Consider the following 18,305-nt stretch of genomic DNA (forward strand, 5'->3'; position numbering starts at 1 on the left):
TCCGGTCCCGCTGCCAACCTTTGTGGACAGTACTGATACAATGTTGGTACAGTACTGCTACAGCACTGCTACAGTAGCCCGACGGCAGTTTCTTATTCCGGGTCCACTGCCAAACTATATAAACAGTACTGCTACAGTAGTTGCTACGGGTGCTACGGCTGCTCAATGATGCCCATGATAACGATTCTATACCTGTAGTCTGTAGACAAAGGAGGTATGGATTCAAGCATGGAATGAACTGCATTGTGGAAGGTGCTAGGATGTTGCTGCTATTTTGCAGAAATTTCTCGTAGAATTCCAGTAGTGCAGTTTTAATTACCACATGATTAAGTTATTATAGAAGACTGTGAATGTCTTAATACCCTAGGTCATTAGTGTTTTTAGTTTTGGCCGTGTGGTCTAAGTGTTCCGGTTTTAGTAGAATTAATTATACTAGTTTAAATAGGTTTGAATCAGTTTATAAAATTTCGTGCTCTAAATATAACACATTCGAGTCAACCCTTTTACACGAAGTAGAAAAGAAAATATAAAAGATGTGCTATGAAGATGAGTTAAGTTGTATGTGAATTTTAGAGACCGGGAAAGATACCGTACGTAGGCAACGAGTATCCCATGCGTATCCTCCGTCTCAGCATCAAAGCGGCCGGTGCAGTCAGGTGGATCCAGTGATGTTCTGTGCAACTTGCTAGTCTCCCCCTTCCACAGAGGGCAATTTTATGGGTGAAGTTGCATTGCAAATTTGCAATGCTGCAGTTCTTGTCCTCGTCGTAAAAAAAGGCTTTGTTCAGAGTTCTTGTCAGTACAAATGGTACCTAGGAAGTTCATAGCATCAAGAAATCAACTGGTGAATGAATCAGACTATCAGACAACATATCCAATAATTAACTGAAGAAATCAACTGGTGAATGAATTAGATTATCAGACAACATATCCAATAATTAACAGATAGAAAATAACATTTTTTTAAAATCTTAGAGTGGTTTTAGCAGCACTAAAACCAACCAGTATTACTGTTAGGATACGAAACGTGCCACGAACAGAGCGTGGCAAAAATCCCTCCAACAAGGGAGTCTCTAACTTGAAAAGAACACTGAGCTGAGATGAGGGAGAGAGTGAGAGGAACAATATATGGAATGAGCTTTTGCTCTTTAGTGGTTTATTTTATAGAAAGATGGGATAGAAAAATTTATCATTCTGTTATGAGATTATGTTATAATAATATATATAAAGATTATTTTTAACTAGTTGTTATTTTTACTTGCGCTATATAAATTTAGAAATTATAGTCGTTATAGTATGATGTCGTATATCGTTGGATATTTGTAGGTTGGGATATTTTTTCTCGACAATTACCAATTAGAATAGTATAAATAAAAGTTGAGGGAATCTCCCTCCTACAGGCACAGACACCTTACCACACCATTAAATAAATGAAAACAAAGGCCACCCTCCATCGCTTGCCTCTTCCCTCCCTCCCTCCACCACCTCTGCTCACTCCCAACCTGCCCAACCATCAATTGAAGAAGAACCTCCCAAAGCAACTGGCAAAAACCCAGCAAACCAACACCGGAAGAAAAAGAAGCTGCAAAATTCCCACACATCTCTCACCCTCCTCCATTCCGGCCGCTTCCATAATCTCTCTCACTTCTGATTCCTTCAGGTAGCAGAAAAGCAACGAAAAGGAGGCAAAGGTAGCTTAAAACTCCCAAAACCACAAGGAAAAGAGCTTTTTTGGCCCCTAAGTTGCTGACATTTGGTGTCTACTTTTTTGGTTAGCTGCTAGTATTGCTTTCTATCATCCCAAGCGACGAGGAGGGGCTGAATGCCTATGGGTCAGGAAGTCTGAATCTTTACTACCTCCCCTATCCTGTCCTTTCGCTTCTCTCTCCTCCCGCCTCTTTCTTGTGTCTTGCTGGTCTCTGGAATCTGGAGCGTCTCCTCCACTGGTTCAATGGTGGGCATAGGATCTGGTTTGGGCTTGGGCATGGAACCTAGCAGCTGTGGTGCTTTGCTCAGAGAGCTTCAGGTATTATTTTGCCATATTTTTCCTGCTATGTTTTGCTAAAGTGTCGTTGTTATCGTCTCCTTGCTCTATATTCTCGTGCTTTTTTCGTGGTTTGTTCTTTTTCTGTACGATTTCTTCGTGTTTCGTCGCGTTTACTGGATGAAAAGTTTCAGCAGGACTTGTTGTACAAATTTTAGCGCCACTTTTTGGTTTACAACTGTTAGTTGTCTAGAGTCCCTGTGCTTTGATTTCTTCTATGATTTCAGAGCTGCGTGTTCTTGCCTTCTTGGGATTACTCTTATTGTAAAAAAAAAAGTCACCTTTTTTTCCTTGAGGATTTCTTGGGTAGTGAACTGCTCGATCGATAAAATTGCTTGATGCAGTGCAGTGGCTTTATTGTGGATGGTTCTCTCCTTTTCACCTTTCTGGTTCTTCAGCTTCTCAAAAAGCAATACTGGTTGGGCTTAGTGCAGCTGCAGCAGGCAGTTAAAGATGGGACAATTTCAGTTGAAGTAAATAGTAACCCTTTTCACCTAATCGGGCTTTGTTGTGTACATTCACAAATTAATATGGTATCGCTCAGGGAGTACATGAATCAGTCCATATTGTACTCGAAATCTGCCTGTGTTGTTTTATCTGTATTTAAGTTTACTATTTTGATAGGTTGTACTGCTCATAAGTTTTTTTTTTTTAAAAAAAAAACTAGTATTGCTCATAACTCATGCAGTGTTGTTTCTGGCGATCAGCAAATCTGGGCGGAGGTAGGAGAAAGTGAGGGTGAGAAGAACAAGGCCTTGTTGGAGATCGAAAGGGAATGCTTGAAAGTGTACCGCAGGAAGGTGGACGATGCCAATCGGACTAGGGTCCAGCTGCACCAGTCTGTGGCTGCTAAAGAAGCTGAAGTTGCATCTCTGATTGCTACCCTAGGGGAGAACAAGCTGTATTTGAAGGTATACAAACATACATGGTGATGATGATGATGCACTAATTAGGTTGGTTGCCTGTAGGCTTTATTCTGAGCTCTGACCAGTTCCATTGAAATGGAGTGTGGTTGCTTCTTGTTGAAGTTGATATGAATTACAGATAGACATGAAACCTGGGGAAGTGCTCAGGCTTCATTTCTAAAAAAAAAAGTACTCAGGCGTCAGTCAATACCTTTTCATCTGTCTTAAATTTTTTGCACTAGCACCTTTCTTTGTATTACTTTTTTTTGACGAAAAAGCTTTCTTTGTATTACTGATGTTACGCAGTGGTTTGGATTCCACTATGTTTTACACAGTTTAGTTTGTTGTGAGAGTTGGTCGGTGCCTTGCTGATGAAAGAACTACAGTTGTTGTTGATGCGAACTGTGACCAAGACATAATTTCTGAAAACTTGTGCAGAAAGACAAGGGCGTCGTACCACTCAAGGAACAACTTGCCGCTGTCGTTCCAGTACTGGAGAACCTGAAATGCAAGAAAGAGGAAAGGGTCAAGCAGTTCTCTGATATTCGATCACAGATTGATAAGATCCGCTTTGAGTTGAGTGAATATAATGATCAGGGTGGTAATGCCAGCAATCTAGCTGACGAGGAACATGATTTGTCAACGAGGAAGCTCAACAATTACCAAGCACAGCTTCGTGCCCTTCAGAAAGAAAAGGTACGTCCTGAATTTGCTAGCTAATCTGAACTCTGCGTCTGCTTTTCCGAAGAGTTGATATTAGTATTGCATGACTTCAAGTAAATAGAGCTATTACAGGTGCTAAAGAATACTTGGTCACTTAAAAATTGGTATAGTTCACTCAGAAAAAAAATCGTTTCAAGGTTTTGCGGTACACTTTTTCTGGAGACTGACGAAATGTTTAACTTTCTGTGCCAGTCACCGCCGTGCAGTGTATAGTAATTCTTTAGAGTTGAAGTGCGTCTAGTTCTCTGCAGGAACCCTTTAGCTCTTTCAGGAATGCAGGCAACTTCATATATTTGTTCGTGCTTTATATGTACTTCTGAGTTCTGATCCATGTTTGTGATATTTCAGTCTGAGCGTCTTCACAAAGTTCTGGAGTATCTAAATGAAGTGCATTCTTTATGTGGAATCCTTGGAATTGATTTTGGAAAGACTGTAAACGAAGTTCATCCCAGTTTACATCAGAATGGTGTTGAGCAGTCTAGAAACATCAGCGATAGCACACTGGAGGGCCTTGCCAGTATTATATCCAAGCTAAAAGCAGAGCGGAAGTCTAGAATATATAAGGTCTTCTCGAGGTTCCTCTCTTCTCGGTTTTAAATTATTGTTAATTGTGCATAACACATTTTCAAACGATCAATTATATATAGATGAGAGAGACAATGGAATCGTTGTGTCAACTCTGGAAGCTAATGGACTCTCCTGAAGAAGAGAAGCGGCAATTTAGCAAAGTAATGAGCATTCTCATAATACCAGAAGAGGGAATCACGTCACCTGGAGTTCTCTCTCAGGAAATAATCGAGAAGGTTTTACTTGTCCGTCTTTGTTCTAGCCTTGATACATTGTTCACAGCTGACTGTAATCATTTTAACATCTGATTTTGATTTCTCATGCAGATGGAAGCTGAAGTTGAGAGGCTAACAAAACTAAAAACCAGGAGAATAAAGGAAATTGCCATGATAAGAAGGACAGAATTAGAAGAGATATGCCAAAACGCGCACATCGAACCTGATGTCAGCACAGCCCCTGAACAAACTGATGCTCTGATCGATTCTGGTAGTACCTGATGCATCTCGCTCTGCTATTATCTTCACTTGCTCTTATGTTTCATACAAATCATGATTTTCTTATGCATGTTCCATCCAGGCCTCATTGATCCGTGTGAGCTCTTGGCAAATATTGAGTCGCAGATATTAAAAGCAAAAGAAGAGTCCCTTAGCCGAAAAGATATTATGAACAGGATAAATAAGTGGATTGCGGCTTGTGATGAAGAGGCTTGGCTTGAAGAATATAACCAGGTATTGTAAGCATCACTAGAATGTAATTAGAATGCTTCACATACTGTTCGTATCGTACAACTTGGCAAAACACCAGGCACTTGCATTTTTTCAGAGAACTCTAATAATTTGAATCATGAAAAATGACACCAATGGCCTTTTGCAGGATCCAAAGAGGTACAGCGCTGGAAGGGGTGCTCACATAAACCTTAGAAGGGCCGAAAAGGCACGGATTTTGGTCACAAAAATCCCAAGTAGGTTTTAATTTGAGTGTTGGAGAACTGTACATAGATTTCAGTTAGTTCAACCCATGACCCAATTTTTTCTCAGCTATGGTGGACAACCTGATAACTAGGACTGTTGCATGGGAAAGCGCAAGAAATAAGCCCTTTCTCTATGACGGGGTAAGTATACAATTGGATGATCAATGGTGTGCACACTTTTCTTTTTTTAGTTTTTTGATATGTTGATTTGTATATGCTTTTGATAGGGGCGTCTAATATCTGTTCTAGAAGAGCACAGACTTGACAGAGAACAGAAAGCAGAGGAAAAACGAAGATACCGGGTAGAATCGCTTACCCAATCACCCTTGTTGATTGGAAATAACTCTTTAATGATATGGCCTTTCAATATTACATTTGCATTCTTGCAGGACCAGAAGAAGCTGGAGAGCATCCTACTTGCAGAGAAAGAAGCGATTTTTGGCTCTAAATCAAGCCCAAACAGGACGAGCAGCTTAAATAGGAAGACAAACGGGTACCGGTCAAATGGAAACAGAAATGGACTCAAGACTCCAACTGCCCGGAGCTCATCTCTTGGCGGTGCTACTCCTGAGCTTTTGACGCCCAGATCATACTCTGGCCATAATAAATACTTCGGCGATTTGAGGCGGCTATCAGCTTCCCAATTGAACTTCGGTGATGATTCGCTGTCGACATTTACATCCATCAGTGGCTCTGAACCAGAATCCCCCTCTCTGGGATGAACACAGCACTGCTGGTACTACTTCACTCTTCAGATGCATTCCTTCTTAATCTAACAACATTCGGCAATATTTATCACTAATTTGAATAACTTGTTCATGTTTTTTTTTTCTGGCAGGACGATATAATTGTCTGATTGGCCAAGTAATCAGTATTGTAAATGGAGCACTATACTACGAAGTTCTTGCACTAGTATGTACATTCCTGATGTCATATATTTAGCTGGTATTTGACTAGTAAGCACTGGATTGGTTGACTTGGTTTGGGTTTGTAGTTGAAGAGTTTCGAGTTGGTTGGCTTTGTAGATTGACGGTTAGGTGAAAATGTAGGGGGTGATTTTTTTTTTCTTTTTAGAGCTGGTGATTTGGATTTTGGGGTAGTCAGCTCATCTGTAACATATCATAACTTATGTGATTGGCTTGTGTGCTGCAACCTTGTACAACTACTATGAAAATCTATGTACAGATTCTACCACTCCTTTTGTGCCCCCATGTGCATCTTGAGCTCTTATTTTGTGAAGAACAAAGAAGACAAACACGAAGTTCATATCTTTATATCATTATATGCATGCTTGCTTCTTTTATGCATCACTGCATGTCTGCTGTGAGCTGTGCTTCAGTGTGTGTGTGTGAATTTCTTATGCTTGCCTGGTGTGTGTGATCCTAGGCATCGGGCAATGCATTCTTTGGATCAGATGGATCTAAATAATATGAGGATGGGTGAAGATGCCATCTTCGAGATTATCACATTGCATCAGCTTCTCTGGCGACGGCAGCCTGACACCATCTTTACCTATCACTTCCTAGATTGATTCTTAAATCGATTGTAAGGATCAATCGTAGCCCAGCCTCAAAATTTGAAAGCAATAGCAGCGAATTTATCTTATTTTTTCACAGAGGAAAGAAGAGGATTATGAAAGAGGGTACCTGGAGGAGGAAGATAAGGCTTTTTGCTCCGGTGAATTAATCCCCAAGCGGCTTCTAGTATCGTCTCTCCGCGAGATTTGCGTCCAATGACTTCCTAATCGCCAAACCGTTCACAGGAAATCGTCAGATAGTTGCGTTACCCATGTCCACGAATCAGAACTCAGATCAACTATAAACGTGCACATTATGTCAAGAAACCAGTAAGATGTAATTGCACGAAATAGTGACAATTTGTAGGGTGATTTATCTTCATCTTTCCAAGACTATCAAGTCTGTGTCACATTTTTGTGTGTGGAGGATTTCTGTATCATACCGTGATCTGTAGCTTGCTGCTTACCAGACATTTTGCAAAGGGATAGGCTGAACAAATCAGGAGACAGTCCCTTCAGTTGTACTATTTTTGCATTGGTACAACCGTACAAACATGCAACACTGCTATTTCATTTCAGCAGCTAACCATATCATGCTAAACATTGCATCTTTCTCCTGATATATTTAACATAATATTGAATTTTGCATCCTTCCCTAGTTAGCAAAGCATCCTTCTCCTTCCAATGTTGCAGCTCAACTGCGGACCTGAATCTTGGTAAGGACTCGCCAATCCAATACCAATGAGAAATCTGGGATAAAGGACTACAACATGGTGCAGACCATGCATGCATCTGGAAAACAAATTTCTTCGTATCCTAGCTCATGGACCGGCAAGTTTACAAGCAAGTTGCCCTAACAGAAAAAATTACAAATCACTAAGTACAATGTTCTCCAAGATGAGCTTGTTTTCTGTGAAATCAGAACTCATGTTTTAACTAGACCTAGTTACTTATGTCACAGAGACAAGGACAACTCATTATATCGTTGTCCTTTTGAAACCAGATATCTCCCATTCAAATGTTAATGTGAGCGACCGCATAAATACATCAGCAACAAATCAACATCAGTTGCAGTGCATTTTTTCCGATTATCTCAATCCTCCCAAAATAACATGGTATACTGGGACAAGATCACAAGAACCACCTTCCCACTCGCTCTCGTCTGCATAGTATAACTGACCCCTTCAACAACAAGAGCTTGAAATTACAGCTGCAGTGCTGCTACTATCCTGCCCGGCAAAATTATATTTAAGCAATAAGCAGATATTCCCTGCTGATCAATGAATTACTTGTCAGTCAATCAACAGCTTGCCAGATGGTAACACTTAAATTCGTGTAAGTAGCAACAGGTCAGGATCATTGCAAGATGTGGTCCCTATAAATTACTTCGTCTGATGCTGTAAGTCTGATGGCGTACAGCATAAGGCATTGTAAATTTGTAATTATTTCCTCAGATGAATAGCATGAAGGGCAGGGGACCACATTGGCAACACATAAAATGCCAAGAAAGATGTCTTGAGAGTAATAACAGCATTTATTTATTATTTAAAAGAGACTAAAGCTCCAGCATTCTGATACCAAATGTACTATGGACCACGAAGTTGTAAACAATTCGGGTCTAGGAAACAAGTATCATACCGTTATTCTAGGTGGATTTCCGAAGTAGCCAGGCCAGCACGTAGCAAAGGGTAGCATCAACAGTTGATAGTGCAACAATAAACACAGCTACAAGTATAAGAGTAAGCATAGCCGTCTTGAACTGCCAATGATGATGACTTGGTTAAACAAGGTGTAAGCAAAGATAGCTTGATGACGTAGCAACGTTAACAAATCCTGACAAACTAAGGCAGCAAAGTCATCACAATAAGGTGACTAACACTCTGTACTTGAAAAAATAACTTTTTCGATAATGGAAGCTTTTATTGCACTCAGTCAAATACATCAAGATGATACAATCGAACTGAGAACACTCCCGGTCTCTGCATAACTAAGATGCACACAGCCAAAAGAAGAGAAAAAAAAAACATCATAAAAGATTATCATAAAAGGGAACAGGAGTTGCTAAAGTGCGCCAATTCTCCGATTAGACCGCCACCCAAACTCCTGGGTAAAAAACTCCCTGACCACCTGCTCCAACTGTTGACACGCCTGTGCAACCATATCCCGAGAAGCTGGTTTCTGTAGGATGACCCAGGTACGGAGCCAGTGAGTACATTTGTAGATAACCTGCAAATAAGAGTTAATATTTTTCTTATCAAACACCATATCATTCCTGCATAACCATAACGACCAGCAAGTAGCGGCCGCCCCCAGCAGGACTTGTGATTTCAAGTCCTTTCTAATACCCCATAGCCAAGTACCGAACATATGAGATACACTACAAGGTCGGAAAAGTCCTGAAGCCACTTGTATGATAGACCACACAGCACGGGCAAGCCGACATTCAAAAAACAGATGTTTGATTGTCTCCTCTTTGTGACAGAAGCAACACTTCGTACTGCCTTGCCAATTACGCTTAGCCAGATTATCCTTTGTCAGCACTACGCCTTGGCGTAAGTACCAAAGGAAGATCTTGACTTTGAGTGGGACCTTCAATTTCCAAAGGCGTTTGTTAACATTGGGAAACTCACAATGTACTAAGGCAAGATAGTGGGATTTCACCGAGAACAGCCCATTTTGGGTTAAGGTCCAGCGGAATTCATCTTGCACTTGACTGAGCACAATATTAGCAATTCGCGGAAGTAATGCATTCCACGCTGCTAATTTTGGCCCTATAAGGTCCCTTCGAAAAGAAACATTCGGAGGGAAGGTTCGGAGGACTTCCGCTACAGTATCCTGTTTGTTCCTTACTATGTTGTAAAGGCATGGATATTGTTCCCGCATAGTTGAATTTCCCAACCACTGGTCCTCCCAAAACCTAATCTGGGCACCATCATTGATTGCGAAGCTTCCAAAGCGGAGAAAATCTCGCTTCACTTTCATAAGGCTAGCCCAAAAGTGTGAGTCCCCAGCTTTCCACTGGACTTGCGATAGAGGCTTTGATCCCAGATACTTATTTCGTATCAGTTGTTGCCACATGCCATCAGATGTGAGTAACTTATAAAGCCATTTACTGAGTAAGGCAATATTCTTTGTATTTAGATCATGGATTCTGAGACCCCCTTGGTCTCTCGGGCGACACAAAATGTTCCATTTAGCAAGGCGGTATTTTTTCTTTTGATCGTCGCTTTGCCAATAGAACCTTGAGCGGAGATAATCAAGTTTTTTAAGTACCCCCTTTGGTACCGCAAAAAAGGACATCATGTACATAGGCAAACTGCTAAGAACTGAATTAATCAGTATCAGTCGTCCACCTATTGAAAGGTGTTTTCCTTTCCAACTACTGAGTCGCTTCTCGATCCGTTCCACAACCCCATTCCAATCCGCATTCCTTAGTTTCCTATAATGAATAGGAACCCCTAAATACCGCATGGGGAAGCTGCCAATGGCACACCCGAAGAGTTCAGTGTACTGTTCGCTCATACCTTGAGCATCGCCAAAGCAAAACAATTCACTCTTTTGAAAATTGATCTTAAGTCCTGATAGTTGCTCAAAAGCACATAGTAATAGCTTCATGTTGCGAGCTTTCTCTAGGTCATGATCCATAAAGAGAATCGTGTCATCTGCATATTGTAGAATAGAGAGACTGTCATCAATAAGATGAGGCACTACTCCACAAATTTGCCCATCTGCTTTGGCTCTTTTAATAAGAACGGCTAGCATATCAGCAACAATATTGAATAAAATCGGGGAAAGAGGATCGCCTTGTCGAATACCTTTTTTCGTTTGGAAAAAAGGTCCAACATCATCATTCACCTTAATTGCTACACTACCTCCCGAAATGAAAGTCTCAATCCAAGAGATCCACTTGGGTGAGAAGCCTTTCATACGAAGAGTCTGTAACAGAAAGGGCCATTTGACTTTGTCGTAAGCCTTTTCAAAATCAACCTTGAAGATTACCCCGTTCAATTTTTTTCTATGTAACTCATGAATTGTTTCATGCAATATTACAACTCCCTCAAGGATATTTCGTCCTCGCATGAAGGCAGTTTGAGTAGGACCAACCACCTGATCCACCACGGAATTAATCCGATTGGTGGCCACTTTCGTGAAAATCTTGAAACTGACGTTCAACAAACAAATAGGTCTGTATTGCTGGATGCGGTTTGCCTCTTTGATTTTCGGCAGTAGTGTTATCACCCCAAAATTAAGGCTAAACAACAGTAGTTCACCCGCATGTAAATCATGGAATAAGTTCATCAAGTCAAACTTTATGACATCCCAGAATTTCTGGTAGAATTCTGCCGGAAACCCATCCGGGCCAGGCGCTTTATTGTGTTCCATATCAAACACAGCATCCCGTACTTCCTTCTCCGAAAAATGGGCCGTAAGGAAAACATTTTCCTCCTCTGAGACCTGGGGGACATCCTCATTCCTGGACTCATCAAGAGAGAAGGAGTTGTCATCAGGTGGCCCAAACAATCTCTTGTAGAAATTTGTAATGAAGGCCTTCAGAGCTACTTCGCCTTCAATTTTGTAGCCATCTTGTTCCAGGCAGAAGATTCGTTTCTTCCTATGTTTACCATTGGCAACCATCTGGAAATATCTGGTATTGTTATCACCAAGCAAGACATCCGTCACCTTCGCATGTTGGTACCACTTGAGTTCTTCTTCGCGAAGAAGTTTGGCTAGCCGCTCTCTGGATTGGTCTAATCGATCTCTCTCAACGTCGGTCAAGCCTCGTACCTCAGCGGCAATGTCCAAATCATTTATAATGGACTCCAAGCTGGATTTTTCTTGTTTATAAGTACCGCTAGTATTAGCAGCCCAGCCACGCAGATGTCTGCGTAGGGCGCTCATCTTGTTATTCCACCTTTGGATAGGATTGCGGCCTTTTACCGGCTTATTCCAAATTTCCACCACGCGATTGTGAAAATCATCCCTAGTGAGCCAGCCAAGTTCTAATTTGAACTGCTTTCGGTTCCCTGGGAAAGCCGCCGTTCCGGTGTCCAGCAACAAGGGTGTGTGGTCTGAAACACCTCTATCCAAAGCATGCACAGAAACCAACGGGTATTTGGACTCCCATTCCGTAGTCATAAGAACTCTATCTAACTTTTCATAAGTTGGATTTGGAAGGGAATTTGCCCAAGTAAATTGCCGACCCGTTAGGTCGATTTCTCTAAGATCAAAGCTATCAATGATAGCATTGAACAGAAAAGGCCACCGGTTACTGTATCTATTATTATTCTTCTCGACACTCCTCCTCAGGATATTGAAATCCCCGCCAATCAGCGTTGGAAGGGAGTTCTGTTGACAGGTACGCACTAACTCTGCTAGGAAGCTAGACTTGAAATCGTCCTGCGCCGGATCGTAGACCGCCATCAGGATCCATTTGAATTTGTCTATCTTGTTGCTTAGGTGAAATTTGACGAAAAATTCCCCATCCGTAATCAAAGACAAATCTAGAACGGTTGCGTTAATCCCAAGGAGTATTCCTCCGGACCTACCCCGAGGAGGAAGAAAATGCCAAACAAAATCTGCGCCACCCGAGAGGCGAGCCAGATTTGTTCTTGACATGTCACTCTTCCCTGATTCTAAAATAGCTACGAAATCCAAGTTATGTTCCCTAATGCCATCGGCAACATATCGATATTTAGCCAAGTCGGAGAGACCTCTGTTATTCCAGAAAATGCCTTTCATCGGGAATCAAATTTTTTGGATTGCTTGCTACCTTTCGGGTGCTTATGACCTTTTTTTCTAGAGGACGATTTAGATTTTCTAGCGGTAGCCATAAGGTCACAAATTTTTGTGCCTAACTCCGCATCATCCCAATCGACCTCAGACACCTCTTTGACTAAATGAGCGAGTAGGGCACCATCAGGTTCGGTGTCCTCAACATCACTTCCGTCAAAAGGATTCATCTCAATTGATAAATCATTATTTGTCTTAATCTTTGTTTTTTAGAAGAAGGTGTCACCTTCAATCTGTCCACCTCAATATGTTTCAAGGTTCGGATAGATAAATTTATCTCATTACTACAATTACCCAATGACACACCTAATTTACCCAGATTAGAAGTAAAAATATCATCGGATAAAGAAGTAAATGAAATAGCGACTTTAGGCTGTGGCGTACCTAAATGCGTGTCACGTGAGAGAGTAGTCGAGCGTGGTAACTGGCTGAAGTTAGCCACCGACATATCCATTACCGGAGCATCCAGATTACGGACGGCCGCCCGTTTCATTGCCTTGGTCAAAGTATCTTCGTCCGCCGCTGCCAGACCGTTCGGAGAGTCATTACAACGGCTGCTGCGGCGAAGAGTATCCGACCTCCTTTGAGTGGCCGGCTCATTCAACACAGGAGAACAAACTTTATTAGACTCCGCACCATCTTCCTTGGCTTTTGGTGCCAAAAGTTCTGGGAGCCCTGTATCCGATTTGTCCACCAGCAGCACATGAGGCATAGATGACTGATCAGTACCAGAGAGCTGAGCATCTGCCGTGTCTCCTGAGGTCCTAGGCATGTAGAGCTGATCATCAGCAATAGCAACAGAGAGCTTAGCACAGGGCGTCCTTGGAGAGGATGGGCATGCATCAGCAGAAAAATGTGTTGCCGCTAGCACTCCTGAGTACTCAGGCATTAGAGAATCCGCAAAGCCATCATCCTGCTGCTTTCTCAGTGGTGAATGCGCCTGCAAAATTCCACGTGGAGGCGTGACAGCATAGCTAGGCAATGTCCCGACGGCCGCATCCAAGACGATAGGTTTGGCTGCCGGTATTGGGCGATTGGTGCCGAACGGAGTGACAGCGATTTGCAGCTGCATCGGCGTAGGTCCAGCAGTCTGACCAGCCTGCGAGCTTTGCGACATTGTATTCTTCTGGCGCTTCGTCGCCTGGGCATCGGTGTCGCGACCACTCAAAGAATCTTCGGCCGCAACACCATTACCATCACGTTCCATAGGATCTGCAACATCAAGCACGGCCGGCAGGAAGTCTTCCGCCTCGATCTTGAAGGTGAGTTCATACCCCACACCACCAAAGACAACATCAGTCTCAAGAGGGAGGAGTTCTCGATCGAGCACCCCAACCTTGATACGGATGACACCTTTGCGACGGAAAGTCAGCATATCCACCTCCTGTGTGGCACCTAAGACAGTGCCAAGGGCCCAGAACCCTAGATAATGGCGGTAAGCATGAGGTACCCCAGAGACATGCACCCACACATAATCAAGCTCATACGCGGGCGAGATATCCTCCGTCGTCTTCCACTCAGCAATCGTGAGAGAGACTGCATGAGTCTTGAGGCGGAATTCAACATCGTCCATCCTCCTCAATTCCTCCTTTGACGGGAACGTGACAAGGAAGGAGTTATCCCCGTGAGGCAGAGCCTCCCAATTCCAGTCAGGCTGAATTCGCCGAGCAAGCTCTGTTTGCACCACATCCGCTGAGATTTGGCCCCCTGAGATGGTGACCAGAGCAGTGGGAGCAGGGATAGGCGCTTCCAACTTGAAGTCGAACTCAGGAACTTGAAGAAAGCCAAGTTTTGCAGTTCCAAAGCCGAAAAGGTTGGCGTTCTGCTTTGGCATCTTAAGAATCGGACACTTTGCAGACAAATGTGCATCTTTCTTGTTGCAAATAATGCAATTCAGGTCAGCCTTGCACGAATCCGCCAAGTGGCCGTTGCATTTGCATCTATAGCAGTGCGGGGGGCGAGGCTTCTTCGCCTTTGGAGCTCCAGTATCCCCCTCCGGCACTTGAGATGGATGTTCAGAACCCATCGAGGCAGACGTAGCCACGCGAGGCTGAGCCGGAGGAAAATCGCGGTGCTGTGCAGGAGCGGCCTGTGGCGGCAGCACGCGACCATGTCCAAGGGCACCTGGATGCGGCCTGGCGTATCCCTGGAAGCCCCTCCGCCGATTCCCTCCGGCGCCGTAGGCGTGACCCCCACCGCGAGCAGTGTTTGAATATTGAGAATCATGCCGATCGCGTGCCACATTTTCCCCCCGCTGCATGGCCGCCTGGTGCTGTCCTCGTTGAGGGGGTCTCGCAGCCATGGCGGCGTACGAGGGACGATCGGGACAGGAAGGGGTTGGGTGTTGTGGCGGCTGCGTGGGCTGGAATCCCATGTGTTTGACGGGCCGTATATGGCAAATCAGATCGAAGCGTGAGCGTCCAAATGAGCGGCCAGAACGTAACATATGAATCGGACTGTAATCACTGCAGGTATTCGAATTTTGAATAGCCCTATGATTACGGTATGGATCTGCACCGTTAGTGGCCAATGCCGGAGTGTTCGGCGAAGCCGTTAAAGCCGGCGGCAAGAAATCCGCCAGCATGACCACGGGCGGCGGATGGCGGCGAGGTAATGGTCCTTTCCAGGACTGGACCACCCACCCGCGCCCTGGCCGAACCTCACGATCGTCTCGTTTCTTCCTCCTTGGGAGCGAAACGGTTTCGCCATTGCCAGTTTTTTGCTGGCTGGCTTCCCCGCCGTATGTCCGTGGAGGCTTTACGGCCTTCTTAACCGAACTATTAACCTCGATGGCCGGGGCCAGGACCAAATCCGAACCACCACGCCGTTCCCACCATCGAGATGCCGGAGTAGGGTAGCCAAGCACCATCCAGAACTCGTCGATGAGGTTCTGGTCACGCACTGGCTCCGGGTGTGACTCTGGACGAGATTTATCCGCCAACTTCTCGTCGGCGATTCCCGTAGCCTCGTCGACGCTGAAACCGGCAAGCAGGGCCGAGCGAATGCATTCGGAACTTGAATCATGCTCATGATGAGGAGAGAGATCAAGAGAAGTATCACCGTCGACGTCTCCATCCGTCGCAAACGCGGAGAGCGGACCGCACGTCGTGGAAGGACAGAGACGGCGCGGGCAAAACCCAGCGTCGCGCTGCCCCTTCGCTTGTCTCGGTCCACCTTGCAGCCCACTTGGGTTAATATCTCCGCCGGAAGATCCGACGGACTTGGTGTTGTCGCAGACGGGCATGCCGTTGAACCGGAAGTCGACGAGCTGCGACACGAGCCCATGGCGAGAGGAGAGAGCAGGTGGAGGAGGCTCGCCAACCTCCCCCTCAGGCGCTAGACAAGGGAGGACAGAGCAGCGAGACCCACTCGTCGGAGAAGACGACCGCGGCCGCGGCGCTAGAGTAAGCCGTCGCAGACCGCCGTCACGTCGCCCCTCACGTCGCCCCTCCGTTTTCATCCCAGTAATGTTTCTTCAGTATTTTTCATGATCCTTTACCACTTGAAAAAATAACTAGCAACTAAAAAAAGTCTAAAACCAATTAGCTACTCCTACCCTCCTGCTGTGCCTTTAGACATGGACAAAGACGGGACCGAACCAAATGGTACTTCTACAACCTACAGTTGAATGGTGAGAAGCTCTGAAACATGCATCTTATGGAAGGCATCTATCTATATAATTGAGAGGGGGGAAGTTCTCCTTGTCGATCTAGGATGCACATGATATATCAAGATTCATATAGAAAACTGGCACATGTAAACTAATGAAGACTAGATGCAGGATAATGATAGAATTTAGTCATTTATTGGGAACGGAACCAGACAGGAAAATATTTATTAGCCCTTTGTTGAATATAAACACATATTCACACTTGTTGATTGAAGGTAATCCAGATTATCGTTCAAATTTCTCCACGACATCGTCTAGATGACTGCTCCATTGCTTTTGTAAAATTGTCAAGAATATGCGCACTCCAATCTCAACACCGACCAACTGGATCTCTGTCACCATGAGTTAGCAGTTTAGCCAGGCCTTCCTACACCACATATGCCGCAAATTCAACACATCCTGACAAGTTCAAATTTCAGATTCCTTGTGTATATGACAGTGATCTAATATGGGCACTGCATTACGTTACGGTTAGCAATTCAACAGGGCAATGCTTTTAAGGACACCTGCACAAACATGTGAAATGCAAGTGGCATACCGTGTTCTGAAAGCCCGGCCACTCCAGGTGCTTCAATTGCCTTGGCTGCTCAGCCAAGAAGGCTACCAGTCCTTTCAAACCCCTAACAATAGAAAGCACAAAAATTCAATCTCTCCCTTGACGAACAATGCAACGAAGGGGCAAGGAAATCTATACTTACGCAGAGAGATATCTGACCACTGACAGACATAACGGATCATCATCGTTGAACTGGTACTCACTAGCCCGGAGCTCCTGACGTCCTTGGCCCGATGCGGCCGCACATCTTCGGAGGCTGGCAGTTGCAAATCGGCGAACAATAGGCTGCGGTTTGGCAACCTGTAATCCCAACTTGAGTACACAGATAAAATTAGGAAGCAGCAGTGTTACTGCATTAAGAACAGGAAGAACAGAATGCTAGCACTCCAATCTCCAGGGCCGTTGAAACAATACCTTGAGAAGTGGAGGTCTCCTTTGGCCGCAGACGGTAGTCTGATTGCAGCTTTGAAGCAGAAACCAACTTGGAAAAGAACAAAATTTGGGGGCGGAGGAATGATTAGGCAAACAAGACTGCAATAGAAACGATGAACTCGAGGAGGTGAAGATACTAAGATGCGGAGCGGTTGCAACCTGTGGTACGTAGAAACGAGATTGATGTTTAGAGGGAGATGAATAAATTTTTTAATAATATTTTTATGAAATCTATAGTTTTTTTATTTAGATCATTCAACGTACATAAAACTCAAGCAGAAGCAAAAAAATCGAGAGAAGTAACCCTCTCTGACAGTAGGTACAGTGGTAGCGTCTCACATGAACTCGATTGTCAATCACTCGGGGCTCTCTTATTTTAGGCTGTGTAGCTCTCTTGTATTATGGTGCATGTTTTTTCTTTATGGGTTGAGGAATGAGTTTCTTTATGGGTTGTGTTGTAATATTTATTTTGGACTTTTCAGCTTCTAAGGTAGTAGATGTGGTGAATACAGTCTTACTCTCTCCACTGTAAGCCACTCTCTTGAAACCCAACTCAAGAGCTAAACTCGCTTTGTCAGCACATATCTTGATCTTAGCCAATATCAAATTCATTTTCCCTTTACCCTCTGAGCACTTCTCCACCAGAGAAATAAGGTACTTATTCTCAATCAAAATCTTTTTAACTTGCCCTCTAACCTAGCTGAGTTTGTCTTGAAAGATGATGCGGATGAAACAATTTGGCTACACATCCTTAGAACTTCTAGCACTATCCAATCTAGACTCTAGCTCCTTCATGCACTTGTCTTTCAGTTCAACATCCTTTACAAGCAAATAGCTATTCTTACAAGCACCTAAGACAGTAGATCTAGACTCCTCCTCAAGAAGCTTCTTCTCGGCAACTATCACACTCCTTAACATCGAGCCTAGACCTAAGCAATGCAAGTTCAGTAGGGATAGACTCATACTTAGATCTAAGATCCTTCAACTCATGCACGGCTTTCTCAAGTAACCTATCATAGTTAACGAGAGCATCATTCAAGGTATCGACTTGGATGGAAAGCTAGCTGTAGAAAGGCAATACCTCAGAAGGATTCAGCTCGAGGTCGTTGTCGTTGTTGTTGTCGTCCGCCAT

The 18,305-nt window shown here is 43.9% G+C and overlaps 2 protein-coding genes across 2 annotated transcripts; one reads left to right on the top strand and one right to left on the bottom strand.

The window, feature by feature from the left end:
- Positions 1-1,404: 1,404 nt before the first annotated feature.
- Positions 1,405-6,403, top strand: LOC133901712 (65-kDa microtubule-associated protein 6-like). Its single transcript, XM_062343166.1, has 13 exons — positions 1,405-1,691; positions 1,777-2,026; positions 2,752-2,955; positions 3,388-3,645; positions 4,021-4,236; positions 4,320-4,475; positions 4,566-4,725; positions 4,816-4,967; positions 5,113-5,200; positions 5,277-5,350; positions 5,437-5,511; positions 5,599-5,945; positions 6,048-6,403. Exons 2-12 carry the CDS (start codon positions 1,952-1,954, stop codon positions 5,929-5,931), a joined length of 1,791 nt encoding a protein of 596 aa, XP_062199150.1. The 5' UTR covers positions 1,405-1,691; positions 1,777-1,951; the 3' UTR covers positions 5,932-5,945; positions 6,048-6,403.
- Positions 6,404-8,370: 1,967 nt separating this feature from the next.
- Positions 8,371-18,305, bottom strand: LOC133901409 (uncharacterized). The gene is made up of 4 exons (XM_062342786.1): positions 18,255-18,305; positions 16,884-17,041; positions 16,724-16,805; positions 8,371-8,484 (listed from the first exon to the last, which is right to left on the bottom strand). Exons 1-4 carry the CDS (start codon positions 18,303-18,305, stop codon positions 8,371-8,373), a joined length of 405 nt encoding a protein of 134 aa, XP_062198770.1.

This window comes from Phragmites australis, chromosome 20 (genome assembly GCF_958298935.1).
Source record: "Phragmites australis chromosome 20, lpPhrAust1.1, whole genome shotgun sequence".
NCBI classification, from domain to species: Eukaryota; Viridiplantae; Streptophyta; class Magnoliopsida; order Poales; family Poaceae; genus Phragmites; species Phragmites australis.

What these genes read in the sequence shown, in the direction of transcription:
- LOC133901409 (XM_062342786.1), bottom strand. Translation starts at nt 18,305, where the DNA reads ATGGCGGACGACAACAACAACGACAACGACCTCGAGCTGAATCCTTCT. An exon ending in TCGAGCTGAATCCTTCTGAG is followed by an intron (nt 17,042 to 18,254) that starts GTATTGCCTTTC and finishes TTGGGATTACAG; the next exon opens with GTTGCCAAACCGCAGCCTAT. An exon ending in GGCCGGGCTTTCAGAACACG is followed by an intron (nt 8,485 to 16,723) that starts GTATGCCACTTG and finishes CATCATTGGCAG; the next exon opens with TTCAAGACGGCTATGCTTAC.
- LOC133901712 (XM_062343166.1), top strand. Translation starts at nt 1,952, where the DNA reads ATGGTGGGCATAGGATCTGGTTTGGGCTTGGGCATGGAACCTAGCAGC. An exon ending in CTCAGGAAATAATCGAGAAG is followed by an intron (nt 4,476 to 4,565) that starts GTTTTACTTGTC and finishes TTTCTCATGCAG; the next exon opens with ATGGAAGCTGAAGTTGAGAG. An exon ending in AGCCCTTTCTCTATGACGGG is followed by an intron (nt 5,351 to 5,436) that starts GTAAGTATACAA and finishes TGCTTTTGATAG; the next exon opens with GGGCGTCTAATATCTGTTCT.